The sequence below is a fragment of the Petaurus breviceps genome, unplaced genomic scaffold (assembly GCF_028583685.1).
Source record: "Petaurus breviceps papuanus isolate PSGF00001 unplaced genomic scaffold, PetGlider_PUasm1.0 138, whole genome shotgun sequence".
In the NCBI taxonomy this organism is placed as follows: Eukaryota; Metazoa; Chordata; class Mammalia; order Diprotodontia; family Petauridae; genus Petaurus; species Petaurus breviceps.
In genome coordinates this window covers 31,256,075-31,277,466 of record NW_027185694.1, presented here as the reverse complement: position 1 = coordinate 31,277,466, position 21,392 = coordinate 31,256,075, and the positions used below count along the sequence as shown (strand labels likewise).

Here is a 21,392-nt window from a genome sequence, read left to right as displayed (position 1 = left end):
CTCTCTAATGAGGCTGTGAAATGATTTTCCCTTCCTAAAATTTTCTTAGAGCTCCTTAACTGGATCTCCCTTGCGCATCTCTCATATTCTACTTGTGGCATACTTATTTCTGTTTCTATCATATCCACTAATCAGACTAGACTGTAAACTTCTCCTCCTCCTTCTTCAACAGGGTCTCCCTACCTCACTAGACCTGGACATGCAGCAACCACTCACTGGCAAGATTCCTATGCTGATCAGCTCAGAAATTGTAACTTGTTTTGTTTTTCCATAAATTCTTAGGCAGTCTGGTGGGTCTGTGCTCCAAGGGGCTCACCATATCAGTCCCAGACTTAGTGCAGATATGCGCTACTGCAGATCAAAACTTCTGCCCTGAAGTGATCTCCCCAGCCTCAGCTGCTCCCAGGAGCAGGGACCACAGGTGTGTACTAGTACTGCCATCAGACTTTAAGCTTCTTAAAGATAGGGACTGTCAATTTTTAGCTTTGCATCACTAGTGCCTTGGACAGCACCTTGCCAATACTGGGAATTTCATAAATGTTAGTTGTATTGAATTGAATCAAATAGTCTTAACAAGAGAAAACTCCTTTAATTCATCTCTGCTGAAAGTCAGCAGGGTACAATGGAAATAGCACTTGCCTTGTAGTCAGAAGAACTAACGTCAGTTCCTAGCTCTACCATTTACTATTTTTGTGATGATGAGTAATTTAATTCAGTAAATATTAAGTACCTATTCTGTGTAAGGCACTATGCTAGTGAGGATTTAATGAATCTGTCTTCAGGGAGTTTACAATCTAACAGAAAGAATAAAACATGAACACAAGTAATTGGGTTATAATTCAGAATGTGATAAGGGCAAAGAAGACCTCAAGAGAAAGGGTTATGAACATTTTTGAGAGAGAGAGCTCACTTTCTGCTAGGGGTGGGGGTTGGATAGGAATCAGGGAAGGTGTCATGGAAGTGCTGGCACTTAACTTGGGTCTTTAAGGAAAGGAGGTATTTCAAGAAAGAAAAAATATGGAATTAAGAGGAGTATATTCTAGGCTTAAGGGATGGTGTGTGCAAAAGTGTGAATAAAGAACAAGGAAGAAGAGGAATGAGAGACAAGAAGTAGTCCAATTTGACTGAGAAATACATGACAGGTAGTAAGCACTTCAAGAAAAGACTGGAAAGGTAGTATAAAGTCACCTAGTACAGGGCCTCAAATGCTAGGAAAAGGACTTTATACTTTATATAGTAGCAAATGGGGAACCACTGGATGTTGTAAAGTAGAAAAGTAACATGATCAGGGTAATGCATTGGAAGATAATGCAAAGCACAGGAAGATTACCCTGGGAGCAGTGTATCATATTGTTAGATAATCAACTGATAAGCATGAATTGAATAGATAGGTAGTGTGTATCAGGTACTAAACAAAGTTCTGGGGTCACAAATCAGAAAATGAAATAGTCCCTTGTCCTCAAGAAGCTTACACTCTGTTGGGGAAAACAATACACACACACATATGTAAATACAAAGCAATTTCAGAGGAAATCATGAAAGGCCTCATGAAGGCGCTAGCATTTGAGTTGAGCTTTGAAAATAGCTTCAGAGAGCTGAGGAGGGAATATAGTCTAGGCATGGGTGACAGCCCCCACAAAGGCATGAAGGTGAAAGATGGAAAGCTGGAGGGGAACAATGTATAATAGGCCTGGGAAGGTATACTAGATTGGGAAGAGCTTTAAATGCCAAAGGGCTTTTTTTTTCTCCCAGGGGCAATAGGGAACCACTGGAGCAGGAGAGTGATATGGCCAAACTTGTGCTTTAAGAATATCATTTTGGTGGCCACATGGAGAATGGGTTGGAGAGGAGAAAAACTGGAGGCAAAGAGAACAATTAAGAAATAACAGTCCAGGAGGGAGGGAAGGAGAAGGCAGGAAGAGAGAGACAGAAGAAGAAAGGAAGGAAGGAAGGAAGGAAGGGAGGAAGGGAGGAAGGGAGGAAGGGAGGAAGGGAGGAAGGGAGGAAGGGAGGAAAGGAGGGAGGGAGGGAGGATTTATTAAGTTCCTGCTATGTCCCAGGCACTGTGATACGTACTTTACAAATACTATCTCATTTGATCTCCACAACAATCCTGGGAGAAAGGTGTTATTACTTTCTCAGGGTTGGGAAAGGAGACTACATCAGGACACCTCCCTGAAATCTTATTGAATTCAGGAGGAAAAACTAGGAGTGATTAAGTGACTTTCCCAGAGTCACTCAGTAAATATATGATAATAGATTTGAATTCAGGTCTTCCTGACTCCAGACCCAGCATTCTATCTGATACACTATTTAGCTGCTAGATAATGAGATCTATCTTAGACATGTGGAATTTGAGGTGCTTATGGGACCTTCCCCAATAGAGTGTGAATAGCTAGTCCCTGATGACTGGAACTCAGAAGATGTAATGGGAATGCAAATTTAAAGATCTTCCCTGCCCCTAGGCTAAAGTGCACCTGAAACATGGGGGTGGGAGGCTTGTTTTTCAGTAAATACTTTTTGATTGGCCAGTGGGTCAATAAGGTTGTTACATTCTCTGAGCCAGGAGAAGGCTATATAAGCCCTGATGTGTAGCTTTGTTTTGGGGACTCACTTTGAAAAGTGTTCTGTGATTTGATCTGAATTCTGGGAAGCCATTGTTGAGAGTCCCCCGGCTTTGAAAAACCCAGATGTGGAAACCCAGATGTTGACTGGGTATGGATGTAATGGCTGGACAGTTTGGAAAGCTGTCTACTTGATCTGTTTCTGTCTTGATAATTCTGCCTGTATACTTTGAAGTTCGGGGTGCTGACCTTTTTCCCTGAACAAGGTAAACGATATACGTCTGACTGATTAAAGTAAGCTTGTTAACCCATTTTGAGTTGCTTTCCTTTATCAAAGCAGATCCAAGAACCTGTATGGGCAGCCACCCTAGGGACTCCAGGGTGCTTGCTGCTACAGAAGAGAGACTGGATATATAGAGGGACTGGATATATAGCTCTGAGGGTTCTGAAAAGATGGTAATTGAGGGGCGGCCAGGTAGCACAGCGAGTAAGAGCACTGGCCCCAGAGACAGGATGACCTGGGATCGAATCCGGGCTCAGACACTTAGTACCCACCCAGAAACACCTGGCCATGTAACCTTGAGCAAGTTACTTAACCCCAATTGCTTAAAAAAAAAGATGGTAATTGAACCCATGGAAATTGATGAGATTACTGAGAGAGTATAACAAGAGAAGGGTATAAAAAGAGTACAAATTAAAGCACAATATAAATATTTCTCTTTTTTTTGCATGTCTTCATTACCTCTTGCTTGAAGGTTGTTTAATTAATCTCATAAGCTCCTTGCAAGCAAGGATTGTTCCATTCATTGTATTTGTATCCCAAGCATTTAGCACAGTGTCTGACACTTAGTAGGTATTTAATAAATGGTTCTTAATTGATTGATTGATTTGATCTTTACAACTCTGTAAAATAGGTACTACTGGCATTATTATTTCCATTTTACATGTAAGAAAATAAAGATGTAATAAGAAGTGGTTTGCCCAAGATCACAAAGGTAGTAAAGCTAATAAGTAGGATTCAAACTGAACTCCCTCAAGAATACATATACACACAAAAGGGTATAGAAATTTAACTTACCCAGAAGGGGAAGAGATTGGGAGAAAGGGGGAAACAAATAAGACAAAGGTTAGATTAGGTCCAAAGCAAAAGATTCTTAAAGAAGGGACAATGTTAAAAAAAAAAAAAGGATAAATATAAGAGCATAGAATAGAGGGGAAATACATAGGAATCATAACTGTGAATGGGATGAACTCACTCATAAAACAGAAGAGGATAGCTGAATAAGCTAGAAAAGAGAATCTACCAATATGTTGCTTACAAGAAACACCCTTAAAACAGAAAGATACACATAAAGTTAATATGAGGGATTAGAGCAGAATCTATTATGCTTCAGCTGAAGCAAACTGAGGTCCCTCTTGACTCTACTTCTAGCATGATTTCCACTATACCACAGTGCATGCAGATGGCTTCAATAGAAGTAGAAAAGAGGAAACAAATTATAAAAATATTATGAAGGTAGACTCTACTTTGGGGGCAAAGGGTAAGGAAGAGTCAAAGAAGAATGAGAGGTTTCAAACCTGAGTAACTAAAAAGACAGAGAAAATTGAGGAGGGGCTCATCTGTGGCACAAGTCTTAGCCTCTCTAAGACACAATCACCTCATCTCTAAAATGGGGATGATATGATTTCTGCTCACAAAAACTACATCACAGGATGGTTTTGAGGGAAGTGCTAGGTAAACTGAAATGTTTACAAATGACCACTATTATGAAATGTGCACTCTCTAAAAGTCACACTCTGCTCAGCATCCAAGTCTGGCCCATGGCAAAACTATGAAGGAAAAGTTTGTCTCCAGTGCACCTTGCCTCTCTCTATTTCTCCAGTCTCATATTGTCAGGTATTTCAGTGCCTTCAAATTCATTCCCCTTCCTTCTCCTCATCAGCCTTGTTCTCAGGAAAGGATCATAATATATCAGCTATGCATAAGTTTGTCAATGTGTTACCCCTCACAAGATTTTACATATTTCAAGCCTCTTCTCTCCATGTGAAATGAAATGGAAGGCTCTGTTTCCTCCCTGTTGAAGTCATTTCAGGCATCATCAAAGAAGGGAAGGGACTTATGGGCCCCTTGCCAGGACATCCTCTTCAGTTAGCTTGGAGAAATCTTCTTCTTCAAGCAGATTTCACCCTGGATAGATCAGGTGTGCTAATACTCTAAAGTGAATAACTGGGTGAACTCACATTATCATTACCAGAAGTGAAGAGATCCTCAGGCAACCTTTAGATGCACCTCTCCATTTTGACCTTCATGTTTCATGGAAGAGTCCTACCATCTTCCAGAAAGATGGAAGAACAAAAATTCCATTAATGGAAGAATGAATTCTTTCTTAAGGATTTTGGTAACAGATTTGTCAGTCCAGAAGTTGCAACTCCTTAATATTTTTAGTCCTGCAAAATGAGGGGTGAACACTTTAGGGTAAGCAATAATATTTACATAGCTCATTTTAAGCTTTACAAAACATTTCCTCACAATGACCTATGCAGAATGTAATGCAGTGCCATCAAACTTTTCAAAAGAAATATGTACAGTATGTGGCAACTGGTAAAGAACAAAGACATCCAGACAAGATTCCTTGAGTTCCTCCAAATTGACCTTTCCTGAAAAGAAAAATAGGGTTTAAAAGATGTGAGCATCCATTATAGGATGCATACATGACATTCAAATGGTACCCAACAAGAAGGTTGGTAGCCAAAAGCTAACATACCACCAATTGCTGGCATTAAAATTCTACTTCATCATAACAAATATCTGGTTGGAAAAATTAAAATCAGTCTCCTTGTTGTTTACCTGAAAAATCACTAGGGTACTTATCAGTTTAGACAACCAATAGCCCATGTAGATACAGACTGTTAGCCCTGGCACCAGCAGTAATTATCAACATGTTAGCTTATGCCCATTCTTATGTTTCCTAATTCTTTGCTCCCCACAGTCAACCCTAGCAGTAGCTCTCGCAACACTTCAACCCTGGGACTGGTCGTTTTTGTGCTGACTACTTCTGGCACTGCTGGAGTCACTATCAAAAGGTGCCATGACCACCTGAGCTACACTCAGGAAGCAATGAGCCTGAGGCAAATTTTTCTGGAGGCACCACCACTGGTTGGTGTCACAGCTGAGGTGAGAAGCTTGGAGAAATTCCTTCCATCTCAAAAATCAGAGAGACTCACCTCAGAATAGGAGCTTTCAGGATTCAGGTATAGGTTTCATTGGACAGCCACTGATACCATCTCCACTTGCCAGGGCTTAATATTCCATTTGGTGTCATCCTAAATACTCAAGATGATGTTACTCAATGACCAGATGCTGAACTCTTCAAGCCATTCCTACACAGAATGTTGAGACTGAAGTGATCTTCAACATTTTAAATCCCACAAGCTAACATTTCCAATAACTGACTTTTCTTTGAGAGGCAGCTTTCATGCAAAAATTAGCATTTCAAGGTCTTCCTAAAGGTTAATGGATACCACACAAGGTTCTAATTTGAGCTCAAAGTTATACCATACCATGCCTGTCCTGCCATTTTTTTAAACTGAAAATCATCTTGCACTGAGTAGCCAGCAGTTTATTTTGCTTAATGCTCCTTCAGTAGGAAGATGGACCTTGATACTCCTCAGAAAAAGATAAAATCCAAATGAAGATGCACACCAGTATATTTTTGGCTTTGTGATAGCTGCTAAGACTTAAAATGTCTAATATGTAATTCGAATCTAAGCTAGCAACTGAGTTTACAGCCAAACTGAAAAACTTCCTGGCAGGTCAAACAATGCAATTTGCACCAATGGGATTGGACAAGGAATGTGATTTGGAACCCCCACAGCTTCTCCCCTATACCAAAACAAGCACTGACTGTAAGGATGTATGAACGTACCCTTAGACACAGGTTTAGCCAATAGTATTGCTTGATGTTCAGCGCTTATCTCAGCCATTGGAGAACCTATATTGTCTAACTGATTTCCTGAGGCGATAGAGGTTTGATTTCAGGCTTCCCTTGGTCGGATTGTCCTTTTCCAGTATTCAGTTTGTTGAGCCAACACACTATGCACCATATCCCCGGAGTAACTCTGATTCTGCCTGCTGTTAGCTGCCATTCTGCCAAGAATGGAAACAGCTGAGGGAGGACAGAGGGTACATCTCATTGTCACCATCCCTAAGAGGGTAGTCTTAGGGTCACAGCTCCAAAAAGCCTAAATCTTTACTGACAAAAAGCACCACCTCCACAGCACACAAAGTGGGGTTGGTGGAGACGGAATGCTTTCAGCACCTGTGAAAGCGCACTATCCCTGCCACCAGCAATCTGGCACTTCAGCTTCAAACTTCCTAGGACAAGCCACTTGGAGCTCACTACTCTTGTCTTTCAGCAATGGTTTTTCACCTGAATTGAAGAATTACAAAAGTGTCATATGCTTCCCTTTGGGCCCCTACTATCTGCTGAGAACAGAAAACACCTATTGTTTGATGAAGTAATTTACCTAAGCGACATAGCTACCTTGATGTACTCAGGGAACATGACATGAGCATGGAGTTGGATTCAACAAGCCAGATGAGGAATAAATGTTTTTTTCTCTTGGGGAACAAGGACCCAAGAACTCTATTCATTTCCAGAAATTCAAGTATTACACCTTATATTCTGCCACAACTGCCACCACCACCTCCCCCACATACACACACCCACCTTACTTTCAAGAGATTCATTTGGAAACACAGGGTCTAGATTTATACTCCATTAGTGCAGGTACAATGAATTCCAGCTCTCAATTAATTGTGCCAATGAGCAAGAGGGAAAGTCCAAAAAAATAAATGAATTCTTGTCATTTGTCTATTTTTCAAATGTCATATCTGTGGGCTATGTTCTCTGCCATTCTGCTTCAGGTCCACATTTTTAAAGGACAATATTTTACATTTTAAATCACTTTAGTTTCATTTTGGACATTTAACCCCCTAAAAATTTAGCATCAATACAAATCTGGTTAAGTCTGACTAAAAAGGTATGTTTTGCTGCATGCTCTAAAGGTCAATAAATCCAGACTTTGTTGAACCACTAGGGGAAGGATTCTAGACAGGGACCATGATGGGAAAGGTTTGACCTCTGATTCCATCAAGATGGAAGTGAGAAAATATTAACACTAGTACCAGAGTTCCCACCATCAAGAAAGGTATAAGTAAACACTGCAATTTCCCCCATCATCCCCAGTCAGCATCATCACCCAGAAAGCAAGGAAACCACAGGGCAAATCAAGTCTCTCACAAGTTGATATTCAATGATAGCCACCCCCAGGCTGGCTGACTTTTCTTTCCTGGAGAAGAGAAGATAATAATACAAAAAGTGGCCAGGAGATGCATGTTGAATCCCAGAAGCCAGGATCTCAAGTTGATCAGAACTTCAGAGGTCACCTAGTCTTTGGTAGAACAGTCATCCAGATTCACTTGAAGACCTCCAGTGAAATAGGAAGAAAACCAATGTGCTGTGAAGATCAGTTAAGAAAGTCAGATAAAATATCAACTCAATGGTTTTAGCAAATTGTTTTTGTTAGTGACAATCATCCAAAGTCAAAAAACATATAAGAATTAAAAAATAATAAAACAAGGAGGTTGGACTAGATGATCTCTAAGGTTATTTCATCTCTAAACCCTGTGACCTACAGGGGATCTATTTCTGGGCAGCAAAACTTTGCTTATGACCCTAAAATCATCCCTTGAAAACAATGGCCCACTTTCCTGAAAAGCCATTTTTGTTCTGTCCTTCCTGAAATCTCTTACTTTATTCTTTGAAATTTCTTGAAATTCTTGAGCCCAATGAGGAAATCCCCTACCCTTGAGAAATAAGTTCTCCAACTGTTGATCTTCAAAATTAGTTTATACCTTTGTACTTCTTAGTGCTTTATAATCCATTTGCACTTTTTTGAAAATGTGGGTAGTGGGAAAGAAAATGTGTACTTCATAATAATAGGCCCAATCATAAACTACAAAGTCCCCCCAAATAGTATCATTACTCATTATTCTAAGATCTTTCAAAATATACAAACTTAAAAAGTCAAAGACTTTTAGTTAATGAATTAACCACCAGGAATGCCTGAGTAATGAACATTCCTCATTTTTCCCTTTGGGTAAAAAAATGGTTTTAACCCCATTGGCTAGACAAGGCTGGGAATAAATGACCTTGGAGTAAAAGATTCGTTGATCTTCTGATTCCTAGAATAGTCCTAGTGACAAACTTGTAGACTTTTTACACAATAGTGCCAAGACTGCAATCATTCCTATATCCCACAGAATTTTTAAATGATTATATTTAATGGATAATTCTGGCACTCTTACTCCTCCATTTCCACTTATATCTTCCCACTAAACACCTATCATTATGATCAGAACAAAAGGTAGAGAGAAGAGAGAGTATCAGGGAAAGAGTCCATGGAAATCTATTCCATTATGTGTAGAATATAGGTTCACCCCACATTGCACGAAGATGTGTTGCTAACAAATTTCTGCAGTTGTGAAGCACGGGAGCTGGAAGATTAGATAGTCTAGCCCACTCATTGTGCAGATGCAATATTTTTAAAAAGACGAAGCCCAGAGAGGTTAACTGATTTGCTGAAGGTCACACAGTTGCTAAGTAAAAGAACCAGGACTAGAACCCAGTTTTCCCACCTCCAGTCCTGTGCTCTTGAAAATTTGGAACTTGATGAAATCAAGTTATTATTTTTTTAAAAACCAAATCATGAATCCCTTTGTAAAGTATACTAACCTATTTATCTAAATTTGAATAACAGATTTTGTATACCTGCATTCCACTACCTCAAACCAAGTAATCAAGATTGTCTTGGTTGACAATGTTTTATATGTAGATATGTTTTATACATATAAATGCACAGTAGTCTAAAATAGTATGTTGGACCAAAAAAAGTTATAATTCTCTAAGAAAATAGGAAGAGACATTATAGTGTTCTTTTTGTGAGGGAGCAAGAAAGGTATGAGTTTTTCCGTGACTGAGAAAACCCAATAAGAATGATTACTCACTGTCCCTTAAGTGCTGCTGTCCTCTAGTACTTAAGCATATAGGGTATAGGTGGGGAACCTGTGTCCTCAAGGCCACATGTGGCCCTCTAGGTCCTCAAGTGAGGCCCTTTGACTGAATCCAAACTTCATAGAATTTGTCCTACAAAACTTGGACTCAGTCAAAAGGCCACACCTAAGGACCTAAAAGGTCACATGTGGCCTCCAGGCCACAGGTTCCTCACCCCTGATATAGAGTATTGGCATATGGATGGGGCATAGGGAAGGACAGAATCAAGCACCCCTCTACAAACTTCATTCACTGTGTAACAAATAGGAACTCAGGTACTGAGAGAAAAAAACTACTCACATGAATGTGAATCACTTACCTTACAAGAGTAGAGTGAAAATAGTATTGGATATTACTTTTTCTGTTCTGCAGATAGAGAAACTAATTCATAGAGAAAGGAAAACCGAACTCATCCTCACTTTCCTCCCAAACCATCTCCATCTCCCAACTTTCCTACTTCTTTGAAAGACACCACCTCTTCCCAAACACATTTTTGTTACTGAAGCTCAAAGCCACAAATCATCTTGAGCTAGCCCTATCATTATCTATATATTCAATCAGTCACCACATGCTGGTCAATCTTCCCTTGAAATGTCTCCCACCCATTCCTCTGTTCCCACTGCCAACACACTAACCCAGACTCATCATCTTACTTGATGACTACTAATTCAGGTCTCTCACAACTCAAATCCATCCTACAACCTGCAATGAGAAGACTGTAATACTTCTGTGAATCAGTGAACATTATGGTGGTTACTGCCTTCATTGATGCCAATCACAGTCTATTCACCCCTTCCTAAGCATATCATAATTCAATTCAACAAGCATTTATTAAAAGTCTGCTATGTGTCAGGTACTATACTAAGTGTTGGGGAGAAAAATACAACAGGAAATAGTCCTTGTCCTTAAGAAACTTATATCCTCCCCCAAATCCTCCCTACAGGACCCATCTCCTTGCTAGAGGCCTTCCTCTGCATCTTTTGACGTTTTCTGGGTACTCATTCCTACTACATGCCCGAACCATCTCCTTTTCCAATCATACATTTTCTTAATGTTTCATTTAATGCCACTTTTGAAAACTAGGTATCTTGGTAATCTGTAGGAATCCATTTATACCTGCCAAGCATCTCTCCACTGTCCTTCAGGTCACTGAAATTTTGATTCTTCAGAGATAATGGTGCTCTATTATTTGTAGCCCTATAGCAGCACCAAGGGAATGCTGGTGTTAAAAAGGGATGAGCTTTTATGTTAGGGAGCAGCTTGAGCTTCATGAAAGTATTATACAATTTCCCAAATGCAAGCCAGCCTACTCTTATCTTCATTCATTTGAAGGCCATCTTCAATGTCTAACCAGGATATATGTACTCGTATGGGCTGCCCAACCAACTATTTGTCATAATCTAGGAAACAGGTATTCTTCAACCACCTGGCTTTTCCAGCATGAATTATTAGGCCCTTTGCTTTTGAATATTGCTGGATCTTATTTAGTATGCACTGGAGTAGTCCAGGATCTAACAAAATGAACACAATATTATATACAAACAGGGTCATCTGGAGAACCTCACCATCCATAGTGAATCTCTCTTCTATTTGGACACTCTATGCCAGTGGTGGATACATTTGGCAATCATACTGTTTTCTACATCCAATGACATTGAGAATCTGAATAGTTGCAGTCAAATTAATATTCCCAATATTCCATTTCATTGTGTTAAAAAAATCTACTATCGCTTCACATTATCTAGAACAGTAGTCCCAAAAATATTTAACCACACCCCTTCTATGAGGAAAAATATACTCCCGATATGTGTACTTGCTTATTTATAAAGAATTTCTAAATTAAATTAGTACTACTGTACTTTACTGTCATGTATATTATGAATATATATATATAAAAATTAGAAAATAAAAATGAATGGTGTTGAGATGAAATAATTCTTTTACCATAGAGTCAACAGTGTCACTGGAATTTAGTAAGTGACATGGCCCAGACCTTTACTTTAAGAAAATCAGTTTGGCAGCTATATAGAGGGAGCTATATAGACAGGGAGTCTCTTTAGGAAGCTACCAGGGGAAAGGTAATGTCGGCTTGAGCTAGGCTTGTGGCTAACATAAATAGAAAGAAGGGGCCAGATGTAAGGAAAAGATTTGACAACTGATTGAGGGAGCATGAGGAGTCAAGGATGACAGTAAATTCATGCAGCTGGGTTACTGGAAGGATTACAGTATACTACATGTACATTGGGGAGGATAGAGAAGGTTGTGAGGGGAAAGATAATGTAATGAGATGTGAGATGCAGTTACAACCCACCAGTGGTTCAGCCCAAAAGGAAAAGACATGGGATGATGGAGTGGGGGAGAGAGGGCAGAACTGCCCTGGAGAGAAAAGCTTGGCCTTTAGAGGGCGTCATAACCATTAAGTGATTTTTGGGGACAGGGATGGGTATATTTGATTTCCTAACGGCACCTGTACAGCTGCTACTATGAGTACCCCAGTAATAGTTAAATTATATCTGCCCTTAGATGCCTATACTCAACTAAGAAGAGAGTTGGACGGAAGAAAAAAGGTTAGAGGAATAAGAGGAGGTATGGCTGTGTTGGAGAAAAGTCTCAAAGTTCGGCTTTCACTGAGAAAGTGGCATACAACCCATTTTCTCACCTCTTATTGGTTGATCATACAACCTTTGAGGCCATGGCCCTCTTAGGATCAAGTCACAAACCCCTAGAGGATCTCTGGACACCATTGATCTAAAACAAGTATTCAACTTTTCATGTACTGGAATACTCCTTGATATTCAATATGCTCCCTTACCCCCACCACTACCACCACCGCTGATTTATCTAATCTCTCCTGCTACTGGCCCACACTGAATGGTTTGAAAGAACTGGGGATATTTAGTCAAGAGAAGCCAAAAAAAACCTAAGGGGGCACATGATAACTGTCTGCAAGTATTTGAAGGATTGTCATTTGGAAAAGAGATTGAGAACAATCAGAAACAATGAGTGGGACTTTAGACAAAAGGGCAGATGTAGCCTTGAGGTCAGCACAAATGACATAATAATTAGAGCTATCTGTGCAATGGGCTGCTTCAAGAGATAGTAGATTCCTTTTCATTGATAATCTTGAAGCTAGAGCTGTACTACTACTTGTGGGATATGTTATAGCAGGAAACCTTTTCGTGTGTGGATTGGACTGGATGGAAGTTGAGATCCCTTCTAACTCTAATACTTGGTGGCTCAGTGATCTGGGGATCTCCCAGTTCCCTGAAGAGGCTGCATGCACTAACCCCACACCTTTACTCACTACAGGTACCACCCACCTATCTAAATCCTGCACAATTGGTTCAACCTACTTCCTCCACAAGGTCATTCATTCACTCAATCAAGGAGTATTGATTAAGCATCTATTTATGCAGCTGTCCTTTGTCTTGAGATGCTTACACTCCTCAGGGGGAGTTAATATATACATATACACACATATTTGTATTTATGTATATGTACACATATAAATATATACAAACAACTACCTTGGATTTATTCTGTACACATATGTGTACATAGGTACAGAATAAATCCAAGATAGTTCAGAAGGGAAGGCACACAAATAGCTAGGCAGGTTCCCCACCCCTGATGCTAGGGGAACAGAAGGTGTTTCATTTAGACAGTACATAATCTGAGTGATGAAGGAAGTGAGGATTCTATGAGTCAGAGGTGAGAGGCCCACATTCCAGGAATCAGAAATGGCCAGTACAAAGGCATGGGGACAGGAAATGGAATGCAATGTGTAAAGAACAGGATAATTTGACTGGGTTGCAAAATGTTGGAAGAGAAGCAATTTCTGGTGAAGCTGGAAAGCTATATTGGGGCAAAGTTGTTAATTTTCAAAGACAAATATAGGATTTTTTATCCTAGGGGTAATAGGGGACTAGTTGATTTTATTGAGTAGGAGACAGACAATGGTCAGTCTAAACTTTAGGTAAATCTCTTTGGCAGTTGTGTGTGACTGGAGTAGGGAGAGACTTGAAGGTCCAACAGCCCAACAGTCCGGGTAAAAGGTGATGCAGGGCTGAATGAAGATGGTGATTGTATGAGTGGACAGAAGTGGTCAAATGGGAGAGAGGTTCGTAAAGGACAGAAACAGCAAGATTTGACAACAGACTGACTATAACACCAAAGCTGCCCACCTGGGAGCCTGGAAGAAATAGGGAAGTTTTTTTTTTTTTAAAGCAATTGGGGTTAAGTAACTTGCTCAAGGTTACACGGCCAGTTATTATTTCTGGATGTGGTGCTGAGTATCTGAGCCCGGATTTGATCCAGGTCATCCCGACACTGGAGCCAGTGCTCTTACTCGCTGAGCCACCTGGCCGCCCTTAAGCAATTGGGGTTAAGTAACTTGCTCAAGGTTACACGGCCAGGTGTTTCTGGGTGGGTGCTAAGCGTCTGAGCCCGGGATTCGTTCTCCAGGTCTTCTCAACACTGGAGCCGGTGCTCTTACTCGCTGTGCTACCTGGCCGCCCCGGAAATAGGGAAGTTTGGTAAAGGGATGAGTTGTTTTGGACAATGTTGCATTGGCAGTGACTATTGGACATGCAATTTGAAATGTCCAATATTGGTGATGTGGGACTGGAGCTCAGGAGAGAAGCAAGGCTGGATATATAGATCTGTGAGCTGTAAGAACTGCTGAAGATACAGAGAGAAGGCCCAGAACAGACATTTAAGTATATCCCCAGGATGACAAGTCAGCAAAGGAGACTGAGGAGGAAAGAATAGTTCTTCTAAAACCTCTCTAACACACATCAATTAAAAAGGACAGAATATCCAGGCCTAAGGAAGAGATAGACCTACTGTACTCTGATCTGGTCAGGCCAAATATTCAGCTCTGGCCATGGCATTTTTAGGAAAGATAATTGCAAGCTGGAATGCAACTGGAATAAAGCCACCAAGATGCTAAACAAGCATTAGTTGAATGTTTAGCTTGGAAAGGAGAAAACTTGAAAGAATGTGATCACTGTCAAGTATTTGAGGGACTGTCACGTGAAAGATGGCCCCAAAAGCAAAATTAAGATCAATGGACCCAAGAAGAGATATTTCAGATTAACATAAGGAAAAAGACCTTCCTAACAACTAAAATTACCCCAAAGTGTAACAGGCTGACCTGGAATTCAGGTCTTCAAATGAAAGCTGAATGATGACTTTTCAAGCATGTTATAGAAAGACTTTCTGACCTCTGAGGCACGTTGTAGATCTAAGGTTCTGGGCTTCCCTCCATTTCTGCCCTCCATTCCTATGGCTTACACATTGTCTGTAACCCTCCTTTTGTGCTTAATAGTGCAATGCTTTGAATTGTCATGCAATTTTCACATATGTGTATGTACAACATGGTACATATTTACGTATTAATATATACATATATGTATGTATGTATTTGTTTGTGTGTGTATCTATCACCTTCCCAACTAGATTATAAGTTCTTGGAGGGAAGAGGCCACATCTTGCATTTCCATAGTGTCACCTAAGAGTGAGTACCACGTACATACATGGTAAGCCTTATTTTTCATCAATTTTTCATAAAAGCAGATTTAGAATTAGAAGACACTGTAAAGCTCATCCTGTCTAACTCAATCATTTTACAAACAGGAAAATGAGAGAAAAGTGACTTGTTCAAGTTCACTGGGTTGTAAACAGGATTTGAATCCATGTCCTTGGTCTCCAGTCCAAGGCATTTTCAACTAACCAGCGATGCTTTGGAATAATGAATAAACGTAAACTTGCTGGGAGGCCGGGAGGGGGACGTTCACCAAATAAACCACTGGGGGAAATAAAAAACAGAAGCCAGGTTTCCCATTTCCCAAATGCAGTGTACTGATTCTCAGCAGGCAGAATCTGGACTGAACACTGGGCTGGTTTTTTTGTGCAGAGGACATGACTCCTCTTCTGTATATTGAGGGAGGGTGATGTCCCTTCTCAGAGGAGAGAGAAAAGGTTCCTTTGTGCTAGGGTTGGTGAAAGTGTATCTGTTTTGGGGAAGTACTATAGTTTTCTTTGTAAGCACTGTGGGCTATTACTGTGGGAAAAGGGGGCTTGTTAGGTTCCACTGTGACTGACCATGACGGAGAGAGGTTTTTACAGGCCCAAAGTTTCTGGTTGGGGATTTGAAGCAGCAATGTTTGCATCATGCTCTGCCCTGAGAGGGATAGGTTAGGGTCTGTGCTGGTATGGTTCACAGAAACTGTGAGGAAAAGGAGTAAATGAAAAAGAAATGTCTTCTTCCCTTTTAAAGCAGACACAGAGGTTTCTCCTTAATTCTTTTCCTATGAGGGTAAGACATCGATTTAGGAGGTGGTTGTTTTTCTTATGGATCACAAAACACAGAAGAAAGGTAAACATGGACCAAAAAACTTTGTTTTTAATTGAAGTGCAGTGAGTTTGAATTGAATTGAAGTGCAGGATTTGGCCTCACTCATCAGCAACAAGGCTTCATGAGTGACAGGCTGATCACTACTTTCCAAACCTCAAGAAGGAAAATTACAATTTTTCTGTGAGGTAAGTTTTTCATGTACTGATGACTAAGAGAAAAAAAGAAAGGATTTGGGGCTTATCTGATTTATCCAAATAGTCATTCATTCCAATTTGTATCAATAGCTTACCACCACAGTGGTAAATTAGCATGGGCAACGAAAAAGGATGTATATCGAAATAATCCTAAAATCAAGGTTATAAGTGCTCATCTCAACACAGAGATTGTCATAGAACTAACAAAAAAAGGTATTTATGCACAATAGGGATTACTCTAAATTGGGGTGCTTAATTTCCTGGACCAGGTCTATGGTCTCCTCAGAATATTTTTAAATGTATAAACTAAAATACATAGGATGACAAAGGAAATGAATTATACTAAAATATAGTTATCAAAATATCTTTTTAAAAAACCAGTCTACAGAACCCCTAAAATCTAGGCCTGTTTTTAAACAGTCTTCAATTTATTTTTTGTCTATTTTGGTCCCAAATGTAAATCATTGATACAGGGGTAGAAGGGCCCTTACATGATATCTAATATAATCCCCTTATTATATACAGATAAGGAAATTCTGGCCTAGAGGTTAAATGATTTGTCCAAGGTTACACTGATGTGTAGGAAGAGGTATGGCTGTGATTCCAATGCAGGTTTTCTGACTCCAAATCTAGGACTTTCTTGATTATCCTACATTACATTTAAAGGCATCTCTGCTGTAGTTCCCCCAAATGGCCCTCTCCTCATATACCCCCCTTACAGTGGTGTACCTCCCTCACCTCACCCTAGCCCATCTTCCTGTCATCCCCACCCCCCACTAGTACAACCAGGGTCAAACTATGTTTTAACCCAGACTTACAGAAGATGAAATTAGTATAAAAGAGAAGAATTTCTGAGAACTGAACCAGAGGCCCCAAACTAATAAAAATCTCCCTTCCCTTATGAAGCAACAGCTGAAAAGTCTCAGTCGAGAAAACTACATGAAGAGTAGTAGTTAGCTGTAGCCTGATTCTAGCTGTCAGAGAGGTCCTGACAGGGGAGGGGAGTGTGTGGGGGAGGAGAGGAGTAATTCAAGTACATATTTTAGAAGGTCTGTGGTATTTTCCTGGGGAAGAGGAACTGATGGCAATTTATGTGTTTTATTCAAGAACTCAGAAATGCTTTCTTTAAGGATGGCTTATGGGCCAGAAGGGTTATGATTTTCAAGTATCAAGGTATTATGAAAATTTCTGTGTAGGTAGTTAGGGCTATGGCTTGTGTGTTTATGAAAAGCCATTAATTAGTTTTGTAGTGGAATAAGTAGTGGACTGGAAATCACAGCAGTAAGGGATTTACTATGGAAGGCATCTTAGATGTAAGAGTTCAAATCCAGGTCATCTGAACCCAAATGGAATGCTCTTTTTTGGGTGCTCCATGATGTCTCAGGAGACCTGGGTTCTAACACAAACTCCATAGTTTATTTGGACTTTGGACAGAGTGGCTTCCCCTCCCTGGCTTTCAGGTTCCTGATCTGTAAGATTACAGTTTTGGACTAAAGCATGCTTCCAGAATTTAAATCTAGAATAGAATCAAGATATATAAAAGTCCTATAAGTACTATCAAAAGTTGGAGATCAGATCAATCCTGATCCATAACTAAAAATTTATGTCTGGCAAAAATACAGTATAGAAACAATCAGCATGTTTAGAAGCGACAGAAAGTACAATTCAGACAAGTTACATTTAATATCAAAAATAACAAGCTAGTCTAAGCAGCCTTCAGGGGCAGGGGGGAAAAGTCTGATTCTGTTCCTATGGACAAGGTATCAGGCAACTTCTGGGTGGAAATACTTAAACCTTCACCCTGCCCTTTAAACCAGCTCCTCTAGCAGCATTTTTGTCTCCCCCAAAAGAAGGCTCAAACCAATACAACCAGACTGGTCTGTACACCAAAGACCCAGAGGATACATGTTCACTTTCACCATCACTTGAACCACCGCAGGCATATTCACATTGCCCTGCAGAACTAAGCTTCTTTTGAATGAATTTTAAGCTTCTGAAAAGGGGCAGAGGGGTGTCAATTCATTCAGGAGGCATCACCCCCTCTGAACATCAATCAGGGGCTGGCATTACAATCCAGCATTAACCAGTAAAAAGCTCTCAAGGTACACAGGCCTCGATTTATAGATGCCTGATGCCTTCCCAAGGGCCTTTGCCAGAGGCCATCTCTCACCCAGACACTTCTAGCTTTTGCTAGAGCCTTGTTCTTCAGCTTGGTAGCACTCCTACTTCTCTTTGTGGCCTGGAGAAGAGCACTCAAAGATGTAGAAGGAGAGGAGCCAACCACAATAAGCTTCCTGGGTCTGTGCCCATATTTTACCTCCTGAAAAGTGCTTTTTTTTTTTTTTATCAATAAGAATTTTGAGTAGTTTTTGTCTGTTTCTGTTGTAACTACTTTTACATACATTTTTCATTTGAATTCTGTTTCTACCGTTCTTTCATTTGGTAAATATCTTACTTCCTCAAGGCTCCAGCTACCTTCTGGAGGGAGTTCTGCACCCCACCTGCCCCCAAACACACACACATACACACGTAGTGTATTTCAGTGGGGTTTTACTGAATGTTTCCAGTTCAGACTGGTGCCAAGACTCCAGTCAAACTATGCAGGCTTCTGTACTCATAAACCTAAAACAGTCAGGGAGGGACCCAAATTGCCAGTCTTACTCTGCCACTGCTAAAACGGAACCCTTTTCGCCTTTTTGGGGCTGGGGGGAGGAGAGAAGCATAGGGTCTCCCGGGAGCAGCCCTGGCATATGAGGGTCAGCTTGGGTGCTCTTTGTCTAGTGTCCCCTTGGAAGGGGCGCACAGCTTGCAGAGGGCAGGTCAAGGAGCCCAGAAAAGGCAAGCTTCTCGGCCCTCTGGACGAAGAACAGGTTGCTCTCCGGGTCGGCGCGCGCCCAGCCTTCTAAACCGCGGCACCGGGGAGCGTTCTAACCCGTGGAATGCTCTTACCCGTGGAACGTTCCCCAAAGCTGAACATTCTAACCCGTGGAACGTAGAACGTTCCGGGGAACCCTTGGAACGTTCGTTCTCAATGGTCTCACGGGTGCCACACGGGGCTCCCGGAAGGAAAGGAGCACCTCGCGCTCTGGTCAGCGAGGCCAAACCATCACGGTGGTCTCCACCCACGGTCACCGGAGGCCGGGGAGGGGAGAGAGGGAGGAAGAGAACGAGGAGCCCGCTGCCACTTACCAAGTCCACTGAGGTTTTCCTCACAGGAGTACCAGATGCCGGTGTGGAAATACCTGAAGAGGAAGCGATCGTCCCCAGTCTCCCAGCTGTAGTGCACCCCGTGGGAGCCGGCCGTGTCGTTGGCCGTGCTGTTGCCGCTGTAGTTGAGGCAGTTGGTCTTCTTGTCTCGGCCACAGTTGGGCTTGGGCACCCGCTGGGTCCCCTGGCACCAGTGCGTGGTGAGGAAGGCGGTGGTGGAGAAGAGGAGAGCCAGCAGGTTCAGACACACGGCCAGCAGGGCTCGGCACCGGCGGCTCGTCTTCATGCCTCTCCGCCCTCCTCGCGGGGAAAAGGAGCAAGCGAGCCCGAAGGAAGCCGGGGCTGGGGGCGAGCGAGCTGGTGGGTGCGGGTGGGCGGGCGGCTGTGGGCGAGAAGAAGTTCTCGGAGCCTCGTCACGCGCCCTTCAGCAGCCAGTTTTCCCTCGGCGGAAACTCTCCGTCTCTTCCAATCTGTTGCTGGAGTGGCTCTGCAAATGCTGCAGCCGGGTCCCCATCTTCCTCTCAACTTGGGGCGCTCGCAAGGCGGCGGCGAGAGGGACGCGAGGGAGCCAGGTTCCAAAGCGGCTTCCTTCCAACCGGCTGGGACGTGCGGGGCCGGAGTGCAGCCTCCGGGGAGGAGGTGCAAGAGGAGGAGGAGGAGGAGGAGGAGGGGATCAGAGAAGCTCCGGCTGTTTGGCCGCGAGAATGGAGAGGGAGCGACTGAAGGAGCGAAGGAAGGAACGAACATCTGCTAGCTGGAAGCACATGCCAGAGAAGGGGATGCGCTGCCGTCTCCTGCTCCGTGGGGAGACACCTGCAGGCTGCGGGACGACATTGTACTCCAGCTTGGAGATGGGATGGATTAATCAAGAGAAACGAGGCTGGAGTCAAGGCAGCTGGGGTAACCGCGGCCCCCGCCCTCCCCTCCCTCTCCCGCTCGCCCTCGCCCTCCTCTTCTCCGTTTGGCCCCTGAATTTCCCTCTGTACACAAGGCGTTAAATCACGCTGACAGTCTGGGAGCCGCAAGCCCGGGAGGGCTACTAGGTCTCATTTGATTTTCAAAAACAGTAATTATGTCGGCCTGGGGAGCGCAGCTGCCCAAGCTGCGGCGCCGCAGTTTTCGGCCTCAGCACCCTCTTCACATACCCTCTTGACGTTCACCTGCCTCCTGCCCTGATCCTGAGGGAAGAGTTCGATTTGACGATTTTGAAGCTTTCCTTCTCTCTGTCCTGGGGCCTGGCTTAAAAGAAACCATCACAAAATGTCAAGATCAAAAAAAGTTCCAAGATAGTTGAGAAGGACATTGCACGTTTTTATACAAACTCACCTTGTCCGTGTTAAGCAGACAAGCTAATTTGCCTTTTATTCTGGTCCCTGCCTAGGTCTCCATCATGGGGGCCTTTAGCCACATTTACTCCATCCCTGGTTCTAGATGGTCCCCGATTCTAGATGAAGGGACCTTGGAGATCATTCTAATGATCTCATTTTATAGATGAGGGAGTGAAAGCCCAGAGATGAGAAGTAACTGGTCCAAGGTCACGGAGCTAATAAATGGCAGAGCCAGGTATTCTTACTAAATCCTATTCTCTCTGAAATGCCACAAACCTTTTCCACAGTCCTTGCTGCCTTTTCCAGGGTCTTTCCTAAGCACCTTGTAAGATTCCTGACATTTTGAAAGTCATAAAGGGTTCACTGAGTAGCAGCATGGAACATAGTGGATAGAAAGCCATTCCTGAAGTCAGGAAGGACCCTTGGTTCAAACCCATCTTTTGAAACATGCTAGCTGAGTGACTCTTGGAAAGTCACAACCAAGAAATTCTCTGCCTCTAATTTGCAGCTCTCTGTTTGTAGGGGGAGTTTTCTCAAATAAAAGTTTCCCAACACCGATGAAATCACAAGTCTGAATAAAATTAAAAGGTATCCATGAAACTGCATAAAGATATATTGTGGTTAAG

General features: G+C 42.1%; 1 protein-coding gene across 1 annotated transcript in view; it reads right to left on the bottom strand.

Moving 5' to 3' along the window:
* The window catches only part of GSG1L (GSG1 like), a 380,886-nt gene extending 360,753 nt beyond the window's left edge, over positions 1-20,133 (bottom strand). Inside the window, exon 1 of the mRNA XM_069064135.1 lies at positions 19,421-20,133. Within this exon, the coding sequence (XP_068920236.1) occupies positions 19,421-19,724 (304 nt within the window). The 5' untranslated portion in view covers positions 19,725-20,133. The remainder of the gene's footprint in view (positions 1-19,420) is intronic.
* Positions 20,134-21,392: the final 1,259 nt, after the last annotated feature.